General features: G+C 41.7%; 1 protein-coding gene across 7 annotated transcripts in view; it reads right to left on the minus strand.

The window, feature by feature from the left end:
• The window catches only part of LOC111261915 (uncharacterized), a 110,126-nt gene that overhangs the window by 32,900 nt on the left and 57,467 nt on the right, over nt 1-19,759 (minus strand). For all 7 annotated transcript variants that reach the window (XM_086968888.1, XM_086968889.1, XM_086968891.1 and 4 more), the window contains one exon: nt 6,390-6,445. In XM_086968888.1, coding sequence (XP_086825014.1) covers nt 6,390-6,445 — 56 coding nt within the window. The remainder of the gene's footprint in view (nt 1-6,389; nt 6,446-19,759) is intronic.

A 19,759-nucleotide genomic window follows, 5' to 3' on the forward strand; every position in this document is an offset into this window, starting at 1 on the left:
CGTACTAAATAGAATTATTCAAGTTATGTCCATAACTGCGAAACAGTTGTCAGTAACTGTGGCGCCGACGAGAAACGGCTGGCTAAAGTGCTTTCCCGTGTTCGAAGCAAAGCAATCAGGTTAGCTTGCCCTTGTCCGGTTCCGAATACCGTCAATGAACTCTCACGAAAGCCGACGTTTTATGTGCTGATAGCATCTCGCGATATATAACATCCTATGCGCAAGACGAAACAAAGAAGAAAGGTCGAAAGCTATCGTTGGGGGCATGCTGGTCCCGGTAAGCTTTATAAGCCTTGAAGGGGCTAGCGCCGAATCGTTCAAGGTCTTATGAGACACACTTACGTGCTTGTATGTTCATCGCTGCCCAGCATAAGGAGTGCTAACTTTTCTACTTTATATCTAAGAACAAGACAAGACATGAGACGCTGTTGTACAGCCTTGTGCTCTACAGCTAGCTAAATCAGTTGAGGATAGCTGTACCGTGAAGCAGCCGAGTGGACCTATATATAAATAGGCCCAGTACCTGACGTGTGCTAGGTGTCACATAGGCTGGTTTTATTAAGTTTTCGCCTCCTATCGTTACACTGCAAGTAATGCAAAACTTGACGACTGAATAAAGATAAGATGAAAAAGGGAGAGACCTTACTTTGATGGCGCCTACATTAGTATGTAAGCATAGCAAGTCGTCTCTAGCGGGGGCGCTGGGATGGCCGTGGAGGCTGCTGCAGCGGGGAGGCGGTCTAGTTAACTAGAGGCTACGCTTTTACACCGATACGCTACCCATATCTAGTCACTTTCATTAAAGAACTAACAGCAGAAGCAATGAGGGATGGATGCTTGAATGGTCGCAACTATTTTTGCTGAGAGAAAAATTTACTAGAACGCGAAAGGAACTCATGAAGCCGATAGACGGCACATTTCCTGAAGCAAGCTGATTCTCGAAGTGTTGGAAGTCGGTAAAAACCCGTTAAGTGCGCGTAAAATGATTACGTTGCAGTCTCCACGTAGTACCGTCGTTTAAAGCGAGAAATCGGGATAGACGACTGCGTAATCATCATTATCGTCACTTTTTTTCTCATTTTCCGCTTTGTTCGTTGGAGCCCTTCAAATTATCGAAGCTTAGATCGGCGAGATGCAGGTTTACGGTTAAGTGTCGATTCACACTTGTAGCAATTTGGCTTGTAAAGCGCAGGCATTGTTTCGACCCACATCTAATACCTTGCCTTCATGGACTACATGTTTCACCTAATTTTATCAATAAATGAAAAAGGTGTAATTGATTAGTAACTAAAAATTGGGCTGAAACAGCTTACAATCTATTTCTGTTTAGTCTGTCATCTTTACGATGCTGAAGCTCAGCGAAACACGCAGGCAGAAGTTAAATGCCACATGTTCGTTGCGGTAGCGATTCATAAAATATTAACGTAAAACATAAGCGGCCATATGCATTAAGTTAGTATGTTAATACAATTATGCAGAAATTGATCTCTGTCTCTATCTTATCTCGGTGTTGAGATGCACTTGGCTATGGTTTCATTTCCATCAGAATGATAAGAGCCACAGTCGAACACCAAAGAACCGGTCGCATGCATAGGGTATCAATGAACAAATTCGATATACATGTATCATATCTCTTCGACCCATCTGAAATGCAATTTTGGATAGCGACAGCAGACGGGGGTGTCTCAGTTATCTGAAAATGTATTTCATGGCACCGAACTGATACGAGGCAGAATTCATTACTACTCTATGCATCTCACACCGATTCATACGCTTACCATCTGCTGGCCAACGTATAGTTCGGATCAGCGGAAAAAATGCAGAAGGTACGGAAAAGGAGGTTTGACAATGAAGACGTTGTTATGATGTCAGCAACGGCTCGACACGCTAGAAAGGCTACGGCAGCCTTGTCAACATCAGGCAGCAGCAGCACTCTTACCGCTGAATCGTTATCGCGAGTCGATCTGCTGAAGATTAGTTGTACATCGATACATTGACCTAATCTTGGCGATGACTTGAAAGGCGCATGGTATGAAAAACAGACCAATGATGTATCAAGATGAGATCATTTTTGCGGCGTAAAAATACCTAATAATACCCACACCAATTACTAGAGACTCAAATACGAATTACTCTGTTGGCAGTCTATTTGTTTCAATTCTAAACCTAGCTTCGGTTATAGAAATAAGATGTTTTTTAAATAAACTACTTTTTTTTTCATCAATCAACCTCATTGCCCACGTTTTTTTTGCCGGCGTTTACGACTACACGATCTAGACTAGTAAGAACCTGTCGCTTGAAGCAGCTGAGTTTGAGTGAAGCGGGTATAATAAGTCTGCACAAAAGTGTCAACTTGGTGCACGCTATATGACGAACAAACAGGGAACGGATGCCCGTATGAATATTTACAGACAGATGTGTCGAAAGACTGTCATTCATATAGAGTCAGTGATCCGTTTGCTCGTCGATACTTTGTTAAATGCGCACCCGTGCTTACACTTTGGGCGTATTTTTGGGGTGGCAGCATCGCCGGAAAATCCTTGCTCACATCGCGTGTCACGGCCGATTGCGCAAACAGGGATAGCACTTCGCCTTTCAACACAAAAACCCAACTTCCATTTTAAGTTACTTTTTATTACTACGACCACTACTACTTCTATGTATCTTGAGCTATATGGAGATGACAACAGTTCGAAACGAGTGGATAAAAATCATTTAGGGACCAGAATTGACGGAACAGCCCTATGGGTTGATTTGATAGTCCCGATTTCATGTCATTTCTAGAAATATATTTAGTTGTTCTACAGACCTCACATATGTGGTATAATCGGTAAAGACACAGAATAAGAGGGGAGTGTAATACATTACGCATATTAACAGTATAACTCAGTATATTATACTGTATATTATACGACATACAGCCCATAGGTAAAATTTATTGTACGTCTAGTTGTCCATTAATCGTGTTTTCTCTTGAACTGAAGGCACGCCCACGTTAAAAGTGACCTAAGCGTATTTAGCATCAATAAGTAAGGATCGAAAAAGCAGGCCAGATGTTCGATTATTATATACCTAACATTATATTACTGAGCCAGGCTTAGGTATACGAAAGTATAAAGAGAAAATGTAGAGTTACCCTTGAGTAAGGTGCAACTCTATATATTACAAATAAACGAATTAACAACTGCATGAAAATCACTTCGATAGTTAAAGCCGTTTTTGTTTCAATTCTAAACTTGCGTTTTGTCTAACTAAAAGCTTGACCTTCTGCTAATTATGGACCTGCGCTTTAAGACCCACGCTTTTCCAATTTTGTGTACGGGCACCGGAAGGAGTAGCCAGTTTTGATTTAGCCTGCCGCGACACCGCTGTCTGACGCAAGCTAGGCATGTAAATTGTGTGTGAAGACGTAGGAGACAAGGCCTATATTGCTAGCTTTCCTTCACGCCTACGTGGAGCGTTTGTACTGCCCGAGAAGGCTCGACGGTTTGTGCATTTTGCTGTTATGGTTGTATTTTACTTTTGAGACATCCGAAACAGAAGCGCTACCGGTTTAGACAAAATCTGTGTACGGTACGAGCACTAGAAACAGATGCGTCGAGTAAAGGCTATTTAACCTTGTGGGCTTCACAATGGGCACGATTCAGATAGAGACGGGCCAAAGTGAGTGCACTAGATCCTTCTTTAGATCGGATGCGAGCAATAAATTGGGGTGTAAGCGAGAAAAACAGGACAACTATAACGTTCGATAGCACCATATATCCGCAGGATGGCTTTGAATACTCTCGATAATTCCGACTCTCTCACACGCGCACATGTGTGTACCGCTTCAATGTGTATTAGACTTCTAAGAAAACTGTATTCGAATTAAAGAAATCATTTAAAGAACTTAGTACATAATCAAATAGCTTGTTTTTCGCTCTTGGCTTTATATATTTTTGTAGATGCTGTCTCTAGTAAAACTGCCCAGGGCTATTAGTTAATCTGTTAGGCATTTTCCTATCTAATTAAATTAATCTAAATAAATGTTACCATCTGAGTTTTTTCATTTCAATTAAATGTAGAGGCTAAGAGAGTTCGCTAAAAGCAATGAAGGGAAGTCTCGTTCCTATACCTAAAAGGCTCAAAAGGATTCAACAACCCAAATCTGAAGCGGGCTTCGCGAAATCTATTTAGTTATGAAATACTACACAGAATCTCGAGTTGAAAAGCATATTATTGGTATAATCTATAATAGTAGTATTATTACGCCCTATCACCTTTTATCATGCTCACCAAACTTATATAATAAATACGTAATTTCAGTGTGCTTAATTGGCAAATATTCTGCTATAAAAGTGGGCCTGTAAACAATAGCTCCATAATACTTATCCTCTCACAGATTTATATATAGCCTTACGAATCTTTTAAGCTGTGATCTGCTTTGCTTGGTATGCTCATATCAGGGCATTTTCAAGACAATCATCGAACCCTCCTTATGCGTAGAAGTATGTGCCCCCTCTCAGTCTAGCGCGTGGTTGGCCATGTGAGAACTTGTTGCGAACCCTTTAGAAGTAGCGACTAATAAATTATTCACAGAACTGACTACTTTAAGGGTCGACCTTCGGTCGGCCCTGGATTCTTCCACGTGAAAACAAATACATCGGTCATCATTTCTGGGGACCTGGGCGAAGCCCAGTGTCTTTCGACAGATAGCAGTGGACCATTCTTGCGCAATCAATCCTAATAGTAGCTGACCTGTGTGGTGTGCGATCAATATGCAGTTGAACATACGGCGAAACAGGCGGCAGACGATCGTGAAGATCATCTAGAGAGACAGGAGCTCGTTGATCTTCTCTAATAGTTCGATTAAAATTTATTGAAATTTAGCTTTTTTGGAATCTCGAATGTGATATCGACAGTTTGTCGAACTGATCCGTGGTGGGCGATCGGTTTGTGGGGTCCGCTGTTTACTTTGAATTAGATTGTACGTAGGACTCATTAAAAGGCCTGACTAGATTGCGGTGCGGTCTTTTCCGGTACCGTCAAGCTAACCCTGCTGAACTGTTTGTGGACCTTTGCCTTTGCGTTTTTTTATACAGTTACCAACAATCTGAATCACAGGCAAGCCAACTATAACGGAACAAAAATAATAACAAACTCTATGTGGACATGATCATACACTTTATAATCCGTATTGATAAAACTCGATAATTTTACTTTTAGCACTATCAAAACGCTGCTAACTGATATCATCTCAATCATATGTTGTCATAGACACCATATGATTGAGATGTTGAAATTTCGTTAGTTGCGAAGCCCAAATGCGACATGTATGCTAAACGGTTAGAGTGAATCGTTCGCTCCCCTACCTATAATTCGCAAAAACGAAGAACGTGAAATAAGGGCATCACGCACCGCTCTATCTATAGACTATTGATTAGCCCGAAATGGTTGTGGAAATTTTCAAAAGGACAGTGACCTAATTTGAAAAAATTGACACATTATTGACGATCCGTGCGTTCCTTAATGATGTACAGCTATGCTCAATGGTGAAAATTCCGAAAACGTATTGTTCAGCAAGAAAACATGTATATAGCATGACCCTTCGGCAGAAAGAAAAACGCCTTATTTTCATTTTCGCTCGTATATAAATGAGAAAAGCGGTTTAAGAAAGCATGTTCATAAGTTTGCGTAAAGGACTACAGAACGGACGAAAATAAAACGTCGACAATCAGAACTATCGTGGTGTAATAATTCCGTAATGTATAACATATTACTTGGAATCTCAGTTGTAGGATTGAAAATCAATTCAATTCAACATCGTCATAGATATGTTTAATACGGTATACGCTCACTGGTCTACCGAATATATTCTCACCATTTGCGCGCCCAAACGCGACCCAAGGCTAGTACGCGAAAAAAAGCATCCTGTCAGGCTATAGATAGACCGATGGATAAATGCAAAGCGTTACCATAAAAATTAACCACGTAGGTCTTACCCCCGAATATATTAGCTACCATATACAGGTGTCCATATTTCTGGAGATTTTGTATTTTCTCGATAATGCTATCGATGCAATTGACACAGAGCATCCTAACACTATAGCAAACGTAAACGTAATAACAATAACAAAAACAATGAGAGAGGATAAAGCAGCCAACTCGAACCGCGACTCTTTATCTTAACGTTGCAAGGCTCATGAGCACTCCGTATCTAAAAGTTTAAGGAAAAAAAAATGAAAGATGTAGGCACACAAGGAATAGTATCAGCTACTACACTATGAAGGAACATGCATACCTCTGTGATATCTAGTCTTTGTGTCTGAGTTTTTGTATATATAAGTATGGATTAAACACCAGTAGCGCTGACATAACTCAAAATAATATTACGTCCAAGGTTGACGTACCTGTATGTGTGCCACCTCCGAGGCCATCGTCATGGGGCTGCTGGTAGAAATGTGACCTGCAAAGAAGAAGGTTGAAGTTGAGCTTTAACAGTGTCTAACTTGTCGGCCATTGTTGACGTACTCGCTGACGAGTCCTATATTCTGTAGTTTCGGGCCTCTTCAAAAGAGCGTCATCAAGTTTCTATACTGCATTGCGACCGCAGTTCCCGAAAAAACATAACACCACTACCCCATCGTCATTAGAGCTAGAAAAAGTGTCACTATTATTGCTATTGTGATCTCTATTCGAAAGAGCACTATCTTCCTGCAACCTCATAACGTTTTTGAAACAGAAACAAGCAGTAGGGGTATGCTGAAGGTGATACTTTCACTATGGGGTAGTTTCAAACTAGACCGCAACAATGATTGCTTCGATAACAAACGTTATGAGGGCAACCTTTCCCGGAAAGTTTGGTCGAGGTAATCTCTTTATAGCTTCATCGAGGTCAGCATCGGAATCGATTTAGTCAGTTCGAACACTCCCGATCGCAAAGCGCACGCTCTTTCGAAACGTCGCTGCATAAATACACTGAAACAGAACGGGCAAAAGAGACAAGCCCATTTATAGCACAGGATTGCAAATATGCCTCGGACGCTTTATCGCCAAGCCTCGAGCACGCAGGAAGCACGGTTTATAACTCCGAAGATAATAGTGATTGCGATAACAGTCATTCGTACGAACGATCTCAGAATGCTTTGTGGGGAGCGACTTCGCTGCGAAAAACTGGACACAACTTTTATTGTTAGGTGCGATAATATTGGTAGGGGCAGAAAATAACAGCCACGATGAATGGTCATAACAGAGTGAAGGCCAGTTGCGCGTTGTTAGGTCAAATAGTTTCGGATGCATGCCTTGTAGGGTCACGTCAAATTCTAAGTGGAGGCGGTTCAGTAGAAGCCCACATGTAAATCCATTGTCGCGAAACATACACACTGCCCAGAAAACTAGCAATGATTACGGCGAGCCAGAAAACCTGCCCAGTTTAGAGCAAGCGGCTCGTTCAGACGGAACGATGAGGGTTCGAATCGTCAGATGCGAAGTTCTAATGCTGCGTCCATTTCCATTCTAAGCAATACGCGCGCCTGATCTTAAATCAGCAAAACGGTGGAGCTGAGACGCCGCAAATTGCCCAGTCTAACTAAGTTTTCAATGAACGTCATCTAAATCCAGTTATGAACAAACAAAAGATACTTGACAGTTGATTCGTACACGGACAATACCATTCATAAAGCACTATGTCCACACTGCATCCTCAAGCGTTTAAATTGCTTTACACTTTGATCATACGTTACGTCTCCCCTTGTGAGTTCATCACTAAAACGATAAATGTCCGTTACTTTATTACAACTATTTTTAGACGACCTACTACTACGTTGGACACGGAATAGTGAATCTGTGGACTGGCCTTTCCAATCGCGACTGCTAAACTACTAATACTGGTCAAATTAACCTAGCCCTGTGATCGCCTTGACGCGTCATGTACAGCACTGGTGCACCAACTATTTGGTAACGCAGTGTACGTCCATACGCAGGCCCAGCTCATACTTGTGAGACAATGTCGGTATGCCCAACCAACGATAATGGCACAGACCTAAATCGGTTTGGGGATGTGAAGCGTTACCTTTAACTCGATGAGTTTCTGACCTTCGCTGATCGGACGGATCTAATGGGCCTCTCAAGGACTGTCCTGCACCCACATAGGCCGCGCAGACGGCTTGCCTGCTTCGGCTACCTGCATATTCTACTCTTCTCAGTTGAGTGGGTAGACGCACATACAGGCATGGTCTGCTTTTGCTCCACGGATCAGGACGCCTTGCATTGTGAATCACATATGGTCGTTAAAATAATTATCCGTATGCCATTCTAATGATGTTGGCTTGATCACCTATAGAGACGCCTCACCGTATATCTACATCTATATGATGTAACAATACTCTAGAGTTGCAGCTTCACAAATAAGCATCCATTGGCACTGGTATTAACTTTAATCTTCCAACTAATAGAAAGAGGTTTAGGTGAGAAAAAGAGCAAGAGGAAGAGAAAAGAGGCCGCTCGTTGGCATCGCATTGTTTCTATGATTATTAAAAGTATATAGACAAACATTAACGATGATCGATCTCTTTTGTGGTCTCTTCATCGATGCAGACTGTTGATCTCTGGACTGTCGCGTTGCAAGTTTGTCTGGCAAAAAAACGTACGTCGCCCTATTACCGTTTAGGTATATATGCTCCTGAGCTAGACAGAATCATATATACCAAAGGTATTGCAATGTTCGCTCGTTTACTGAAGCTTAGTCTATTCGTGAATCTGTCGTTCCGGAAAGAACTGGGCTGATTTAGAGACACGATATGACGCCTGGACCGAGTTCCCGTATTCCCTCAGGCGCTGATCGTTGGGTTGACGCGATGTTGGTGTCGTTGTTACTGAGTCTAACTTGTTGATAATGCTTTGTGAATGATGCCTAGTGTGCTAATGAGACACGAATGCTTTGTGTTAGCGCGAGTAGTCTGCGGTAATCCGGTCCCGTTTGCAACATTTACGCGCGCGCCCGTGGTATACAAGTCATGATGCTCATTGGCTAGCTCACTCGAGGTAATTGCGTTGTGAAGACCACTACTGGTGGCTAGGGCCTGCGGCTAAGGACATCCTGCCCTAAAGCGCTTTGCTGGCACTAATTTTGGTAGTGGGCCTTGTGCAAATATAAATGCACGTAATTACTTGGCAGGGAGTGTTCGAGGGCAGGCGTAAGCACAGAGGGAGCACAAAGCCCGTGGGTTGTTTTGTACTCATCTTCGGGCAAATCGCAATACGCGAAAACTCAAAGGGAAATGACGTGTGGCTTAGTATTCCTCTTGTGGCGACTTTATAGTTCAAGCCTATCTTAGCGTTTAAAACTAATTGCTCTTTCTGTCTGTTGTTGAACTGGAGAGCAGTTAAGGTTCAGAAATGATAGCGAATGCATAGAAGGGTTTGCGCCCGCCACCAAGAATCCTTTGGGAAAGTATTGGTGATTTACTTTCAACGTGTTTCTTCAAGGAACACAAAGGATCTAATGCAGTAGGGTGCATAAAAGCGAGCAACGAAAAGTTATATTCGTACTTAGCGCCCATTTTCAGTCCACAACAGATGGTTCTCAACTGCTGTCGTCGCCAATCCTTTAGCCGCTTTCAAGGCAGCAAAACTTTGATAGCCTAAGGGCGCAGGGGAACAAAACCGGGAAGGCCGATGCAATGAGTGTGGTTGCGTGGGTAGGTGTTGGTCGAGAAGCCGCTGGCTTCTCCATTGTCTCGTTTCGAAGCAAAGAATTTCCCCAGCTGGTCGTCCTGCATCCGTTCTCATTCATCCACTCACACTCTGTTTCATCGGCGCAACTCACCGTCGCGTTTCGGTAAAAGCTCCCGCCTCTGAAGGAGCGACTGCGGACTGAAACACACGAAGAAGAAGAATCCTGCTTGCGCAACCGACCACACGTCAGAGCGACAATAACTGAAGTTTCTGTCGGCAGCGGCAATAAATCCGGTCTTATTTAGAAGAGCCATGCCACAGATGGAAGAGACACTTTGAGTTTCGCGCCGGATGAGCACGGCAGGCTACTGCCAGTCGAAAACGATGATAGTGGTGCTTCTTTTTTTGCGCCGTAGTATGGCATTCTTTCTCTCTCCCGCCTATTCCGCTATAGGGTTTTCGACAATCCATACGCCCATCCCTGCCACCTCTTTTTTCTGTTTTCCCCAAGTCAGACAGTGGCTATTTAAATCGTTTGTTTTTCTTTAGCACAGTAGTTTTTCTTTAGAAGCTAGAGCACTTCGAGTAGAAGATTTGTTACTTAACTCATGCCTGCTGAACGTCTCTTATTGCCGAAGTATTATATAATGGGATGAGTATTGATAGAGCATTGATGACTAAATTCAATGGTGCTTTTAAGGCTTGCGAGCGTTTAGGTTATACGTGTTCTGTATCAACTAAACAATTTCCCATGGAGCTAAACAGGACAAGGAAAGGCGTATTTCTATCATATTATTCATATCATAGGAATACGTTTTCAGATTGTAAATTAGTTGATGAAAATACTGCTATCAGATACTCTCATTGATCTGAGCTTCACTTTGTACAGTGTGGTAGAACTTATATTGTCTTACACGTAATGAGACAACAAAGCAGCGGTATAACCACCAAATTGTGACCTAAATTTCACTTGTTATTTTATGTGCATTCATCTTCATACCCGGATACAAACAATTACCCACAATATAAATCAGTAAAAAAAAAATATTGAACCACACATATATCACATGTACGCAGAGGTTAAAGATAGCACATGGGTAATATAAATTGTTTTAGATTTATCTATTGTCCTAATAATAATATAATAATTAGTGTTCGTTCACTTTTTACTTGTGTAGGTATATTTCAGTAATCTCTCAAGGGGTTTTTAGGTGCCATTTAGTAGTAAAGATATGAAACTAGCATACGAACGCAAAACTCCTACTAGGCTCAGTCGACATCAGTTTGTTCAAATTTTGGAACCTAAAGCAGATTTGGCGATAGAAATAAAAAAAAAAAAAACACAAAGAGAGAAATTCTACCCGAGTCTTTTCAGGATGAACGAAATCGAGAAAAATAAAATATCTGCTATAAACAACTCGCCGAAACAGGTTCACTCTTTTTTTCAATGTATTTAAGTTGAAACGAGTGACGATTCAGAAGTGTTTAGCTCTCAGGTGCCCTCACTTAGTTACCTTAATGATTATGCACATTTTGCTATTAATTAAATCATTCTACACTTCTAAGGATAATTCACTTAGTTTCTACAATGATACGCGCGGAAACTCATGCGCACGCTTCGGTTATGTCAACGAAATCTATAGACCTGCTAACATCGTCACTACGCAATGCTGCCATTGTAAAGCCGCCAGATACCATTCAGTTAACCTCCAGCCAGCCGGTGGGTCACAGAAACTATATATTCTCGCTTATCGCTCTATTTGCTGTGCAGAAGCTCGTACAAAATCTCGTTTTCCTACTAACTTGCCCAAATCCAGCCTCCTCATCCTTAAAGCTTCTGCTCATATCGATTCCTTATGACAAAAACTTAAGATTTCCGTGCATATACTTCAAGAAATGCTCTTTCTTTCCCCACTTTGTCTCGCCTCGTCCCGTCCTATTTGCGGTCGCCGACATCGTTTTCGTTTTAGTCATTGTTTCGTCTCTGCCCGTGCTATTGACGGTGAAAAGCTGTCTGTCTTCACCGTTTGTAGACGCCATCTACATCTATGTCTACTTGCATTAGGAGAAAAAGGAAAAGCATTTCATTTTAAAAGTTTCCCGCCGTCCTCCAGGCAGCGTCGCTATATTCATCTAACACCCACCATTCTCACCTCCCTCTCTGTATGCTATCCAGAAGCATGCAACTGCCCCAAGCCAGCTTTCCGGACAACCAATCCCAACTCTTGTATCCCTTGGTCCTTGCCCTACCGCCGTTGGCCCTTCAGCAGCAACAGCCCTGCTCTGCTTGCGTCTGCGCCTCCATGGACTTCCACCACCGGCCCCACTACCGGTAACTTGTGCGCACCACTGTTTAGGGCGCTTTTTCATAGCCTAGATTCAATTTAGCGCCGCCTCCTCACCAGCTCTAGGCATGTAGGAATTGCTCAATTCAATTTCGAATCAGGCCTACTTCTAATTCGGACATGGAAAGGTGCCGGTGCTCCTTTCGAACTCCTTTATCTCTTGGACGAAAAGGCAACGAACCGGTTGATAATATAGGTCAGTTTCGTTCTATAATGTGTCCGTGCGCGCGTCTCAACGAACCTCTCGATGATAATATAAAAAAAAGTCAACAAAGTACAAAAGCAGGACACAAATGATATAGGATAAAGATACATAGACTGATGATAAAATAGGGACATTAGCTATGTCCGATTGCACGAGCAACAAAAAGCCTAAAGTGACTGAAAAGAAACGCTCCGAGATAATGAGGAGATGCCACAAGCAGCATAAGACGCACCAGATAAGGAAATAAAAAAACTGCGAAGCAGAGCGCTAAAGAACAGAGGAATAGAACCAAAAAGACATGAGAAGCGTTCTATTGGGTGGTATCTAATGTAACTGATTTTTTACACACCTCCGCATGTGCCTTCTTTGACAAAAACCCAGTTTTCGACGAACGGTAGCGAAGCTGGGATTGCGCAACTATCGACGTCATCAATAAACAACGCAGTGGCGAAGTAAGGACCATACGAATGGTGACGATGACCAAGGAGAGTGGTAACGCAAACGGTTTGTTGAAATAGCAACGATAAATAAAAAAGGACAACAACTTGCTAAGCATACTATATGCCCTTTCTCGTCGTTACCATGTATTATCGTTTTTAACTTAGAGATGCAGCTGCAACGTTGTGCTATATAATTATAATTATTATGTGTTATAATTATCGTAAGTCAGAAAAATCTAGTTCTGTATAAATGGCACTAAGCAAAATCCAGTACTTGGAAATTTCTTGCCATTGCACTTTTCGTTGTGATCAATTTGGACTCTTAGTGTTTGCAAAGGGGTTGATTATAATCGCAATAATATGAACTGAGATCATCAGCTCTGACTGTAATATTGGGCGTTCAATTGTCTGATCATAGACCTTATATTCTGACGAGGTCTCGCTATGCACGCAAACTAATCCAGTAAACGTTTCAACACAATGTGCCCTGATTGTGTCAGATGAGTTACTTAAAAGTAGACCGAAAAGCAACTACATACTATGTTTGTTTGTATAGTATGGATTCTACACATCTCATTTATGTAGCAGCGTCAGGTTGTCATGACGCTATCTTCGATTAAGCGTCTATTTACTCGAGCGAATTGAAACGCTGCCAGCAACCCAATGCGCTCGGCTGAGTAAGCAATTTCCGCTATCGAAGTCCGATCCGGAGAGGACGTGAGGAATTTTTCGTAAGGGCACAGATTGCCTAGTTCAACGGATCAAAGCATTGGAACTTCGCATACGACCTACCTAGATAAAATCAAATACTGACAAAACACCAACGTAATTCCTTGAAGCGTAATGTCGACTTCACCCCAGTCGTTTCAATCCTTAGTGACGTCAAGTGCTTATGCAGCCCGCACCAGATAATAAATATGACGTTATAAAGTACTATTTAAATTCGTTGGCTGCCCTTTATTCCTTCCGAAAAGCATTTAGTCACTTGTTTAGGCATTTTTTTTCGAAGTTTCTCTGTGTTCCATTAGCAGGTGTAAGTGAGCCTCGATGTTAGGCAACCTTTAACATGCAATATACGTTCTGACCTACAGTGTCCTTTAAAGTTGTTAGGTGCTACAGCACTACCTCATTGTTGTTTTGCTTGCAAAATTGGAACACAGTTTGCGACTTATACTACTGCCGAAAATCAATTATTGCGGGGCATTTTCCTAGCCCTAAAACACGACGTCACACGGTATAAGGGTTAGAAAAGGGAAAAAGAAGCAAAACAAAATGAAATAATGAATGTACTGCAGATGCCTAGAAAGCCTTTACTTATCACCGCAAAAAAGAAGGGATTGCATCCAATAGGAAGTTATGTCTCTCCCAAATCGAGTAATATCGGGAAGCAATTGTTTTTTTATTTTTCCTTTGTTTGAGTCAATATATATTCTGCGCAAATGTTCGGTAATCAGAATTGTTACATTAAATGGCTGTCGTTTTTCATATTCGAGTAATTCTAACCTAAACTACCTCAAATACTCTAGTTTAAATATTTAAAAAAATATTACTTCGTGTAGCGTATACCGAAGTTCAAGGAATACTCTGTCGCAGACCCTGCCTTTCTGTTTTGCTAGATTCAATGAAATTCATGTCCAGGCCAAATTATGCACTAAAGTGTGCACTGAAGAGATGATACATGCCTATCCCAAGTACAAAAAAGAACACATCTAATTAGTTGGCAAGGTCGTCCGCTTAGGGTGTTCAGATCGTTTACACGCACTACCTATTAACCTTAACATCCGATGCCCGTACCCTACTTCTAGTCGTCAAACTTTAGATAAGCTCCGCTACCTCTACAGATCTTACAAGAGGCACGTGATCCCTATGAAATCGCGTTCTGCAAAGAAAAATCAGATTTGCAAATCTCTCTCAGCTCAATTCAATCTGGCAGACGTTGTATTTCCACAGAGGTAACAATCGAGATGTAAGTGTCCTTCATATCCAAAAAGCTTCTTTCATTTCACACCGGGCATAACCAGCTCCTTGTAAATGCACAACTGCTATTGAGCCAAACACGGCCCCTATAAAAACATCTCTATATACACAAAGATTTTACTTCCGCTCTAGTTTAATACATTTTCCACGTTCCGTACATCTGTACAAACGATGGTAGAATGCATCTTAGTACTTTTGCAGATACAAAATAAATATGCTATTTAATATGTAAAAACGTATATTGGGTTTTCGAAAAAGCGTTGACTTTTGTTAAGGCAATAGTTCTACTAAGCTAAATGTACGCCATTTTAAGTCGCTCTAGATATGGTTCGATTTGATTACGGTTCTGTAGAGTTTTGCAGGTGAATATATAGTCTAGTTATTTGTTTTCCTTAAATTATTTAATTCCTTTCCGTCGGACCATATGATATTAAGATATCCTACTTTTTTAGAGTCAGCTTTCTTCAAGTAGTTCAAAAATGTTCAGCTCCTTGACGGCGTCTTTCGAGACTCACATACCGATCTTGCTTGGTTTTTCCAATAATTTCATCTGTTTGGTGATTTGTCTACAGTTGCAAGAAGTGTCCTTCACATTGAAGTTTCCAGTAGAAAAGCGATTAAACCATTTTCGGGCATCTCGACGTCAAACAGCACTTCGACAGAGTTTTTGTGTGCTTATCGTAATAAAATTGAAAAATAATAGTACCTTTTTTGCAGGCACTTCCTACATTTTTACGGCACTCTAGCTTGAGTCTGGAGAGGAGCGTTTTGACAAGGTTAGCACAACATTAATCATCAAATCTCATCGTTCAAATTATGCCAACGTAAAATATGTAGGCTTAAAGCCATGTAATTAGAAATAAACAGTCAATCCTATATAAACAAGTGCTATAAAAGTATGGTACTATAGCTGAGTTATGCACGTCTAGGATAGGATTCGGTATTTACTAGGATATAAAGCATCATCTATATGGAAAACAGATAGGTGTTAGAAAGTTCCCCGGCTTCGAGAAACATCAAGTACGTAACATTCGCAGTTAGCATAGGTTAACGGTGAGTCGCTGAGTTTCGGTAGCGAAGTTTCTTTTTTTGCTTAGTATACCTCGTTGCTGAAAACATTATTGAGATAAAGCTGATGCCCAAGCTAGGGTCCATTTAAATATAATATGCTTCCTTGCAAATTACATCTTTTTGTTATTTTCTTTTAGTGGTGGATAGAGCGTACGTTGGATCGACCTATCTGTCATACGAATTTGCGCAGAATTTGTTAGAAATTTGCTTAGATTGATTTTGGAAAAGACCTACATACAAACTTCCACGGGGGTAGACGCATTTCAGATAACTTTATCTTTATTAACCATCCTAATTCTTTTAGACTGCCAGTACCTGCATCCGACACAAACCTAGTGATTTTTCGACCGTTCTTCCAGTCTTGTGCAGGCTGCCCTAGATTTTCGCAGATACATGCGGAATTGAGAGGGGCAGCTAATGATCCAGGCACTTAGTTCAAGTACAAAAAACAGCGCACTATCAGAGTCGTAGATAGTTGCTAACTTAAGTCGATGATTTTTAGATGTTTTCAAGTTGTTTTTTTAATAGTAGATATTATCGTAGCGATTCATATCTTTTTTGCGAAGCGTTAGTCATGCCTGCATCTATGCTTTCGGCAGCAGTTTGTCGTTCGTCCTGCATCTTAAGTAAAAGTAAAAAAAAAAACGCGCAGAAAACATACTAATTTGATCAGCCCAAGCAATAGGCGTAGCTACCTATTGCGGCTGCTGGCCTATTGATCACACACCCAGAAAAGCATAAGGTGACATTATATTTCTATGAAATATATTTGCGATAGAAATATTTGAAACGTTTCATCTTTCTGTAGTTGTCTAAATAGGCCCTCCAGAAGATGTCTCATGCTAAGTTTCAAAGGAACTTACTGTGAAATATGGCTGAAGTTTTGGATGATTTTTTCGTTATTTAAATGTCAAATGGTAAAATAGTATCGTAATGCTCGGTCATCTAGTTAAATAGCTCAATTACGACTTAGCTAACCTGGCATCATCATTCATCCTTGTTATTGTCGCAATTGTGAACTGCCACATGCCGCCAGCTCGTTAGCTTTTACCTTCGATAGCGTCACTTTATTAAATTTATCAAACGATTACTTCCAACCAAAAAGACAGTCGAACACTTTCTTTTTCGCAGAGTGGACACCCATTTGTTGCTAAACAACTTCTGCTGAAGGCTAGAAATAATAACAAGAATATTATATAATATATATATAATAAGAGTAAGATGGAAATCGGCAGATGTCAGCGTTTAATAATCTACGTTCTACCTGTATGCCATATTGGCGAACGCACGTCAATGATTTTGTAAAATTACGTCTTTCCAATAGCGCTACGACTTCACAGGCTCGCGGCTGTGCTTCGTTATCTAGCTTTGTGTCTTAAGCTCTGTCCTCGTAAGGCAAAACTTTACGTAAATACTTTACAAGTGTCAAAAACAGATGTGCCTCATATTGGTTCACATGTGGCATGTATTATGTGTAAGTAATTAATCTGACTTTATATATTTTTCGGCTTTCCAACATCCAGTATGGCCTATTTTAAGCTAATATATCATACCCTTATTATTATACCCCTGTCTTATAGTGTTACAAGAAGAATTAGAGATTTTTACTAGAGAGACCTAAGTATGGTGGTTTTCTTAATAATAATAGATTTTGTTTCTAGTTACAAGCATTTAATTTATAATTTGCGGATCAAAATTGGCATCATGGCTTTCGACTGATCTATAACTCTGCATTTAAAACACTAGATTTAGCGTATATTGATTGTTCACGGTACGATTTTGCCTTTATTCGGTTTTCTTATAGAGTTTAAAATATTTGCTGAAACATCCGGTATTCTCGTAATTACAATTCTTCACTAATCTTTAATAGACTCTGTTTGTTTGTCGTCTTTATATCTTCATGTCGGTGCGAGCAGCGTTATTCTCACCATGTATAATACATAGTCCAAACATGTACATACAGACATCTCGTTATCAGTAGTTAGACATCTTGTCTGCATCGAGCGAAATCTCTTCTGTACACGTACGGCCACCCGTATACGCGCAAACATTTATGAACTCATATTTAATTTATGTCTGAAAACCTCCCGTAGTAGGCGATAGTTCCGTGCGATAGCACTAAACAAAATAATGAGACGACAATAAACCAAGTCTACAGCACCTATCGTATTTCCAAACTTGGCAGTCATACTGGGCCAGACGACTTTTCTTTGTGCGTCGACCGCCGCTGCCACAAGGATTGTCGACTAAGTCGAAGACTGCGAGCATCGGCCAAAAACCTATCAGTTCTAATCCTATCTTGCAAGAATTAACAGGAAAGTACGAAGCAGCCTCTCTTGGTGCATGCCACCGTAAAGGGCACCGCGCCTACTACCCTCCACTATTCTGAGATTCAACGGGATGGCCCGGACCCATCTGGCCAATTGGCTTTCGGGGCATTCAGTTTGTCTCGACAGCCATGATGCGGTATCGTCGTTGCATTGTCGCCGTTCCTAACTGCCTTCCATTGCTACTCATGGAAATTTCTATAACAGCTATTGCTGTTGCCTTTCGATAATTGTCTGCCCAATCGACTGATCGAAAAATAATTTGAAGGGAGGTTCGATAGTTGCCGACGCGGAGCAGCGACGGCATAGCCGGCCCCGCAACTGCCATTAGGACAAGGCAGCCCTAGGGGCAACCGAAAAGGTCGAGAATGAAGGCATCTGAGAACGCTCGGATTGTCTATGGTGGAATTCGGAGCATTTGGGAAATGACAGCTCAAGCACAGTATTATCAGGACCTATTCTTCAATCTCTCCGTCCGTTCGGTTCTCGCTCTTCAGCTTGATCTGCCTGCTCTGTTTCAAGCCGCTTCTGTCTGGCACGGACCTTTGCCGGGTGGGATAATGCGCCTTTTCTGCGCCAGTCTACCCGGCTGGTAGCCCCAGTCCTACTGCAGCTACTGTTAAGCACTGTTTAGTTTAGGTCTGCTTGTGAGTAGTGTTTTCGATTCAAGAAGCGCTCAAACCGCGATCAACACAACGAAAATTCATGTCAGTTTCCGAAATCATCGATCAACGTGCTGCTCTAACTAATGTCACCGATGTTCCGTCTAATTACGCGCACTTTGTTCGAGCGGATGCAAGTCAGATTTGGCCTTTCTATGATTTATCTTCCTAAACAGTTCGCTCTACGGCCCCCCGTACCCGTTCCGTTCCCGCTGCCTCACAGCCTGAGCTTTAACGTACACTGCCGCCGAGCCAGCTCGAATCGTCGCGTCAAGATTAATATTCGATAAGGACGAAGGAAGCAAAAAAGAAAGGAACACTGGCATTAATCTGAGAAAGGTAGGTGTGTTGTGGCAAACCGATTTCGATGCTAGCGGCCGGGCAAGCAGGCCTGTGTGCACCATTAGGTGACGCGAAACTACCAACAGCTACTAGCAAAGCACAATCCTTGCTGTTACTAGGTGTGCTCTGTCGGTCACACCGTGTAGGTAACGGACATTCGTCTGATCCCCTGTTACTCGCCACAGGCCATCCTCCTTGTACAACACGCATCCAAAGCTAAGGAAAAAACTGCTCTCTGTCGTTTAGCTGGCTGCTTGGCAGCTAGTCCTGTCCAAGCTCGTCCACCTATGTGAAGAAGCCCGTGCCTTCAAGCTTTCAAGGCCTGGAAGCCCCCTATAAAACCCGTTGGCTGTGTTGCAAAAACCAGAAACAATTTGCCTGTCTCGTCGTCACCCCCTATACGGCTGTCGCTCATCGACGAATTATCATATGAGAGGACGTGCAATGCAAATACTCTCATAAAAAAATCTAGACATACGCACTACGCTGACCAGCCCACTACAACATGTGGACATGATGTAATCTTTTTTTTTTTTTTTACCTACACTCCCTCGCAAGGACACTGCCGACACATTACACCCTCTGACGCCGCATTTTTTCTTCCCCGGCGTAGCTTTCCTCTTCACGGATTCTAATGGAAAATAGGAAGTTTCGAGACTGAAGATTGAGTTAACTGAAGGGCGCTATTGGATCGATAAGCATATGCGCGAGCGTAATAGGGTGTGATGAACGTAGA

The sequence above is a fragment of the Varroa jacobsoni genome, unplaced genomic scaffold (genome assembly GCF_002532875.2).
Source record: "Varroa jacobsoni isolate VJ856 unplaced genomic scaffold, vjacob_1.0 scaffold_614, whole genome shotgun sequence".
Classification (NCBI taxonomy): Eukaryota; Metazoa; Arthropoda; class Arachnida; order Mesostigmata; family Varroidae; genus Varroa; species Varroa jacobsoni.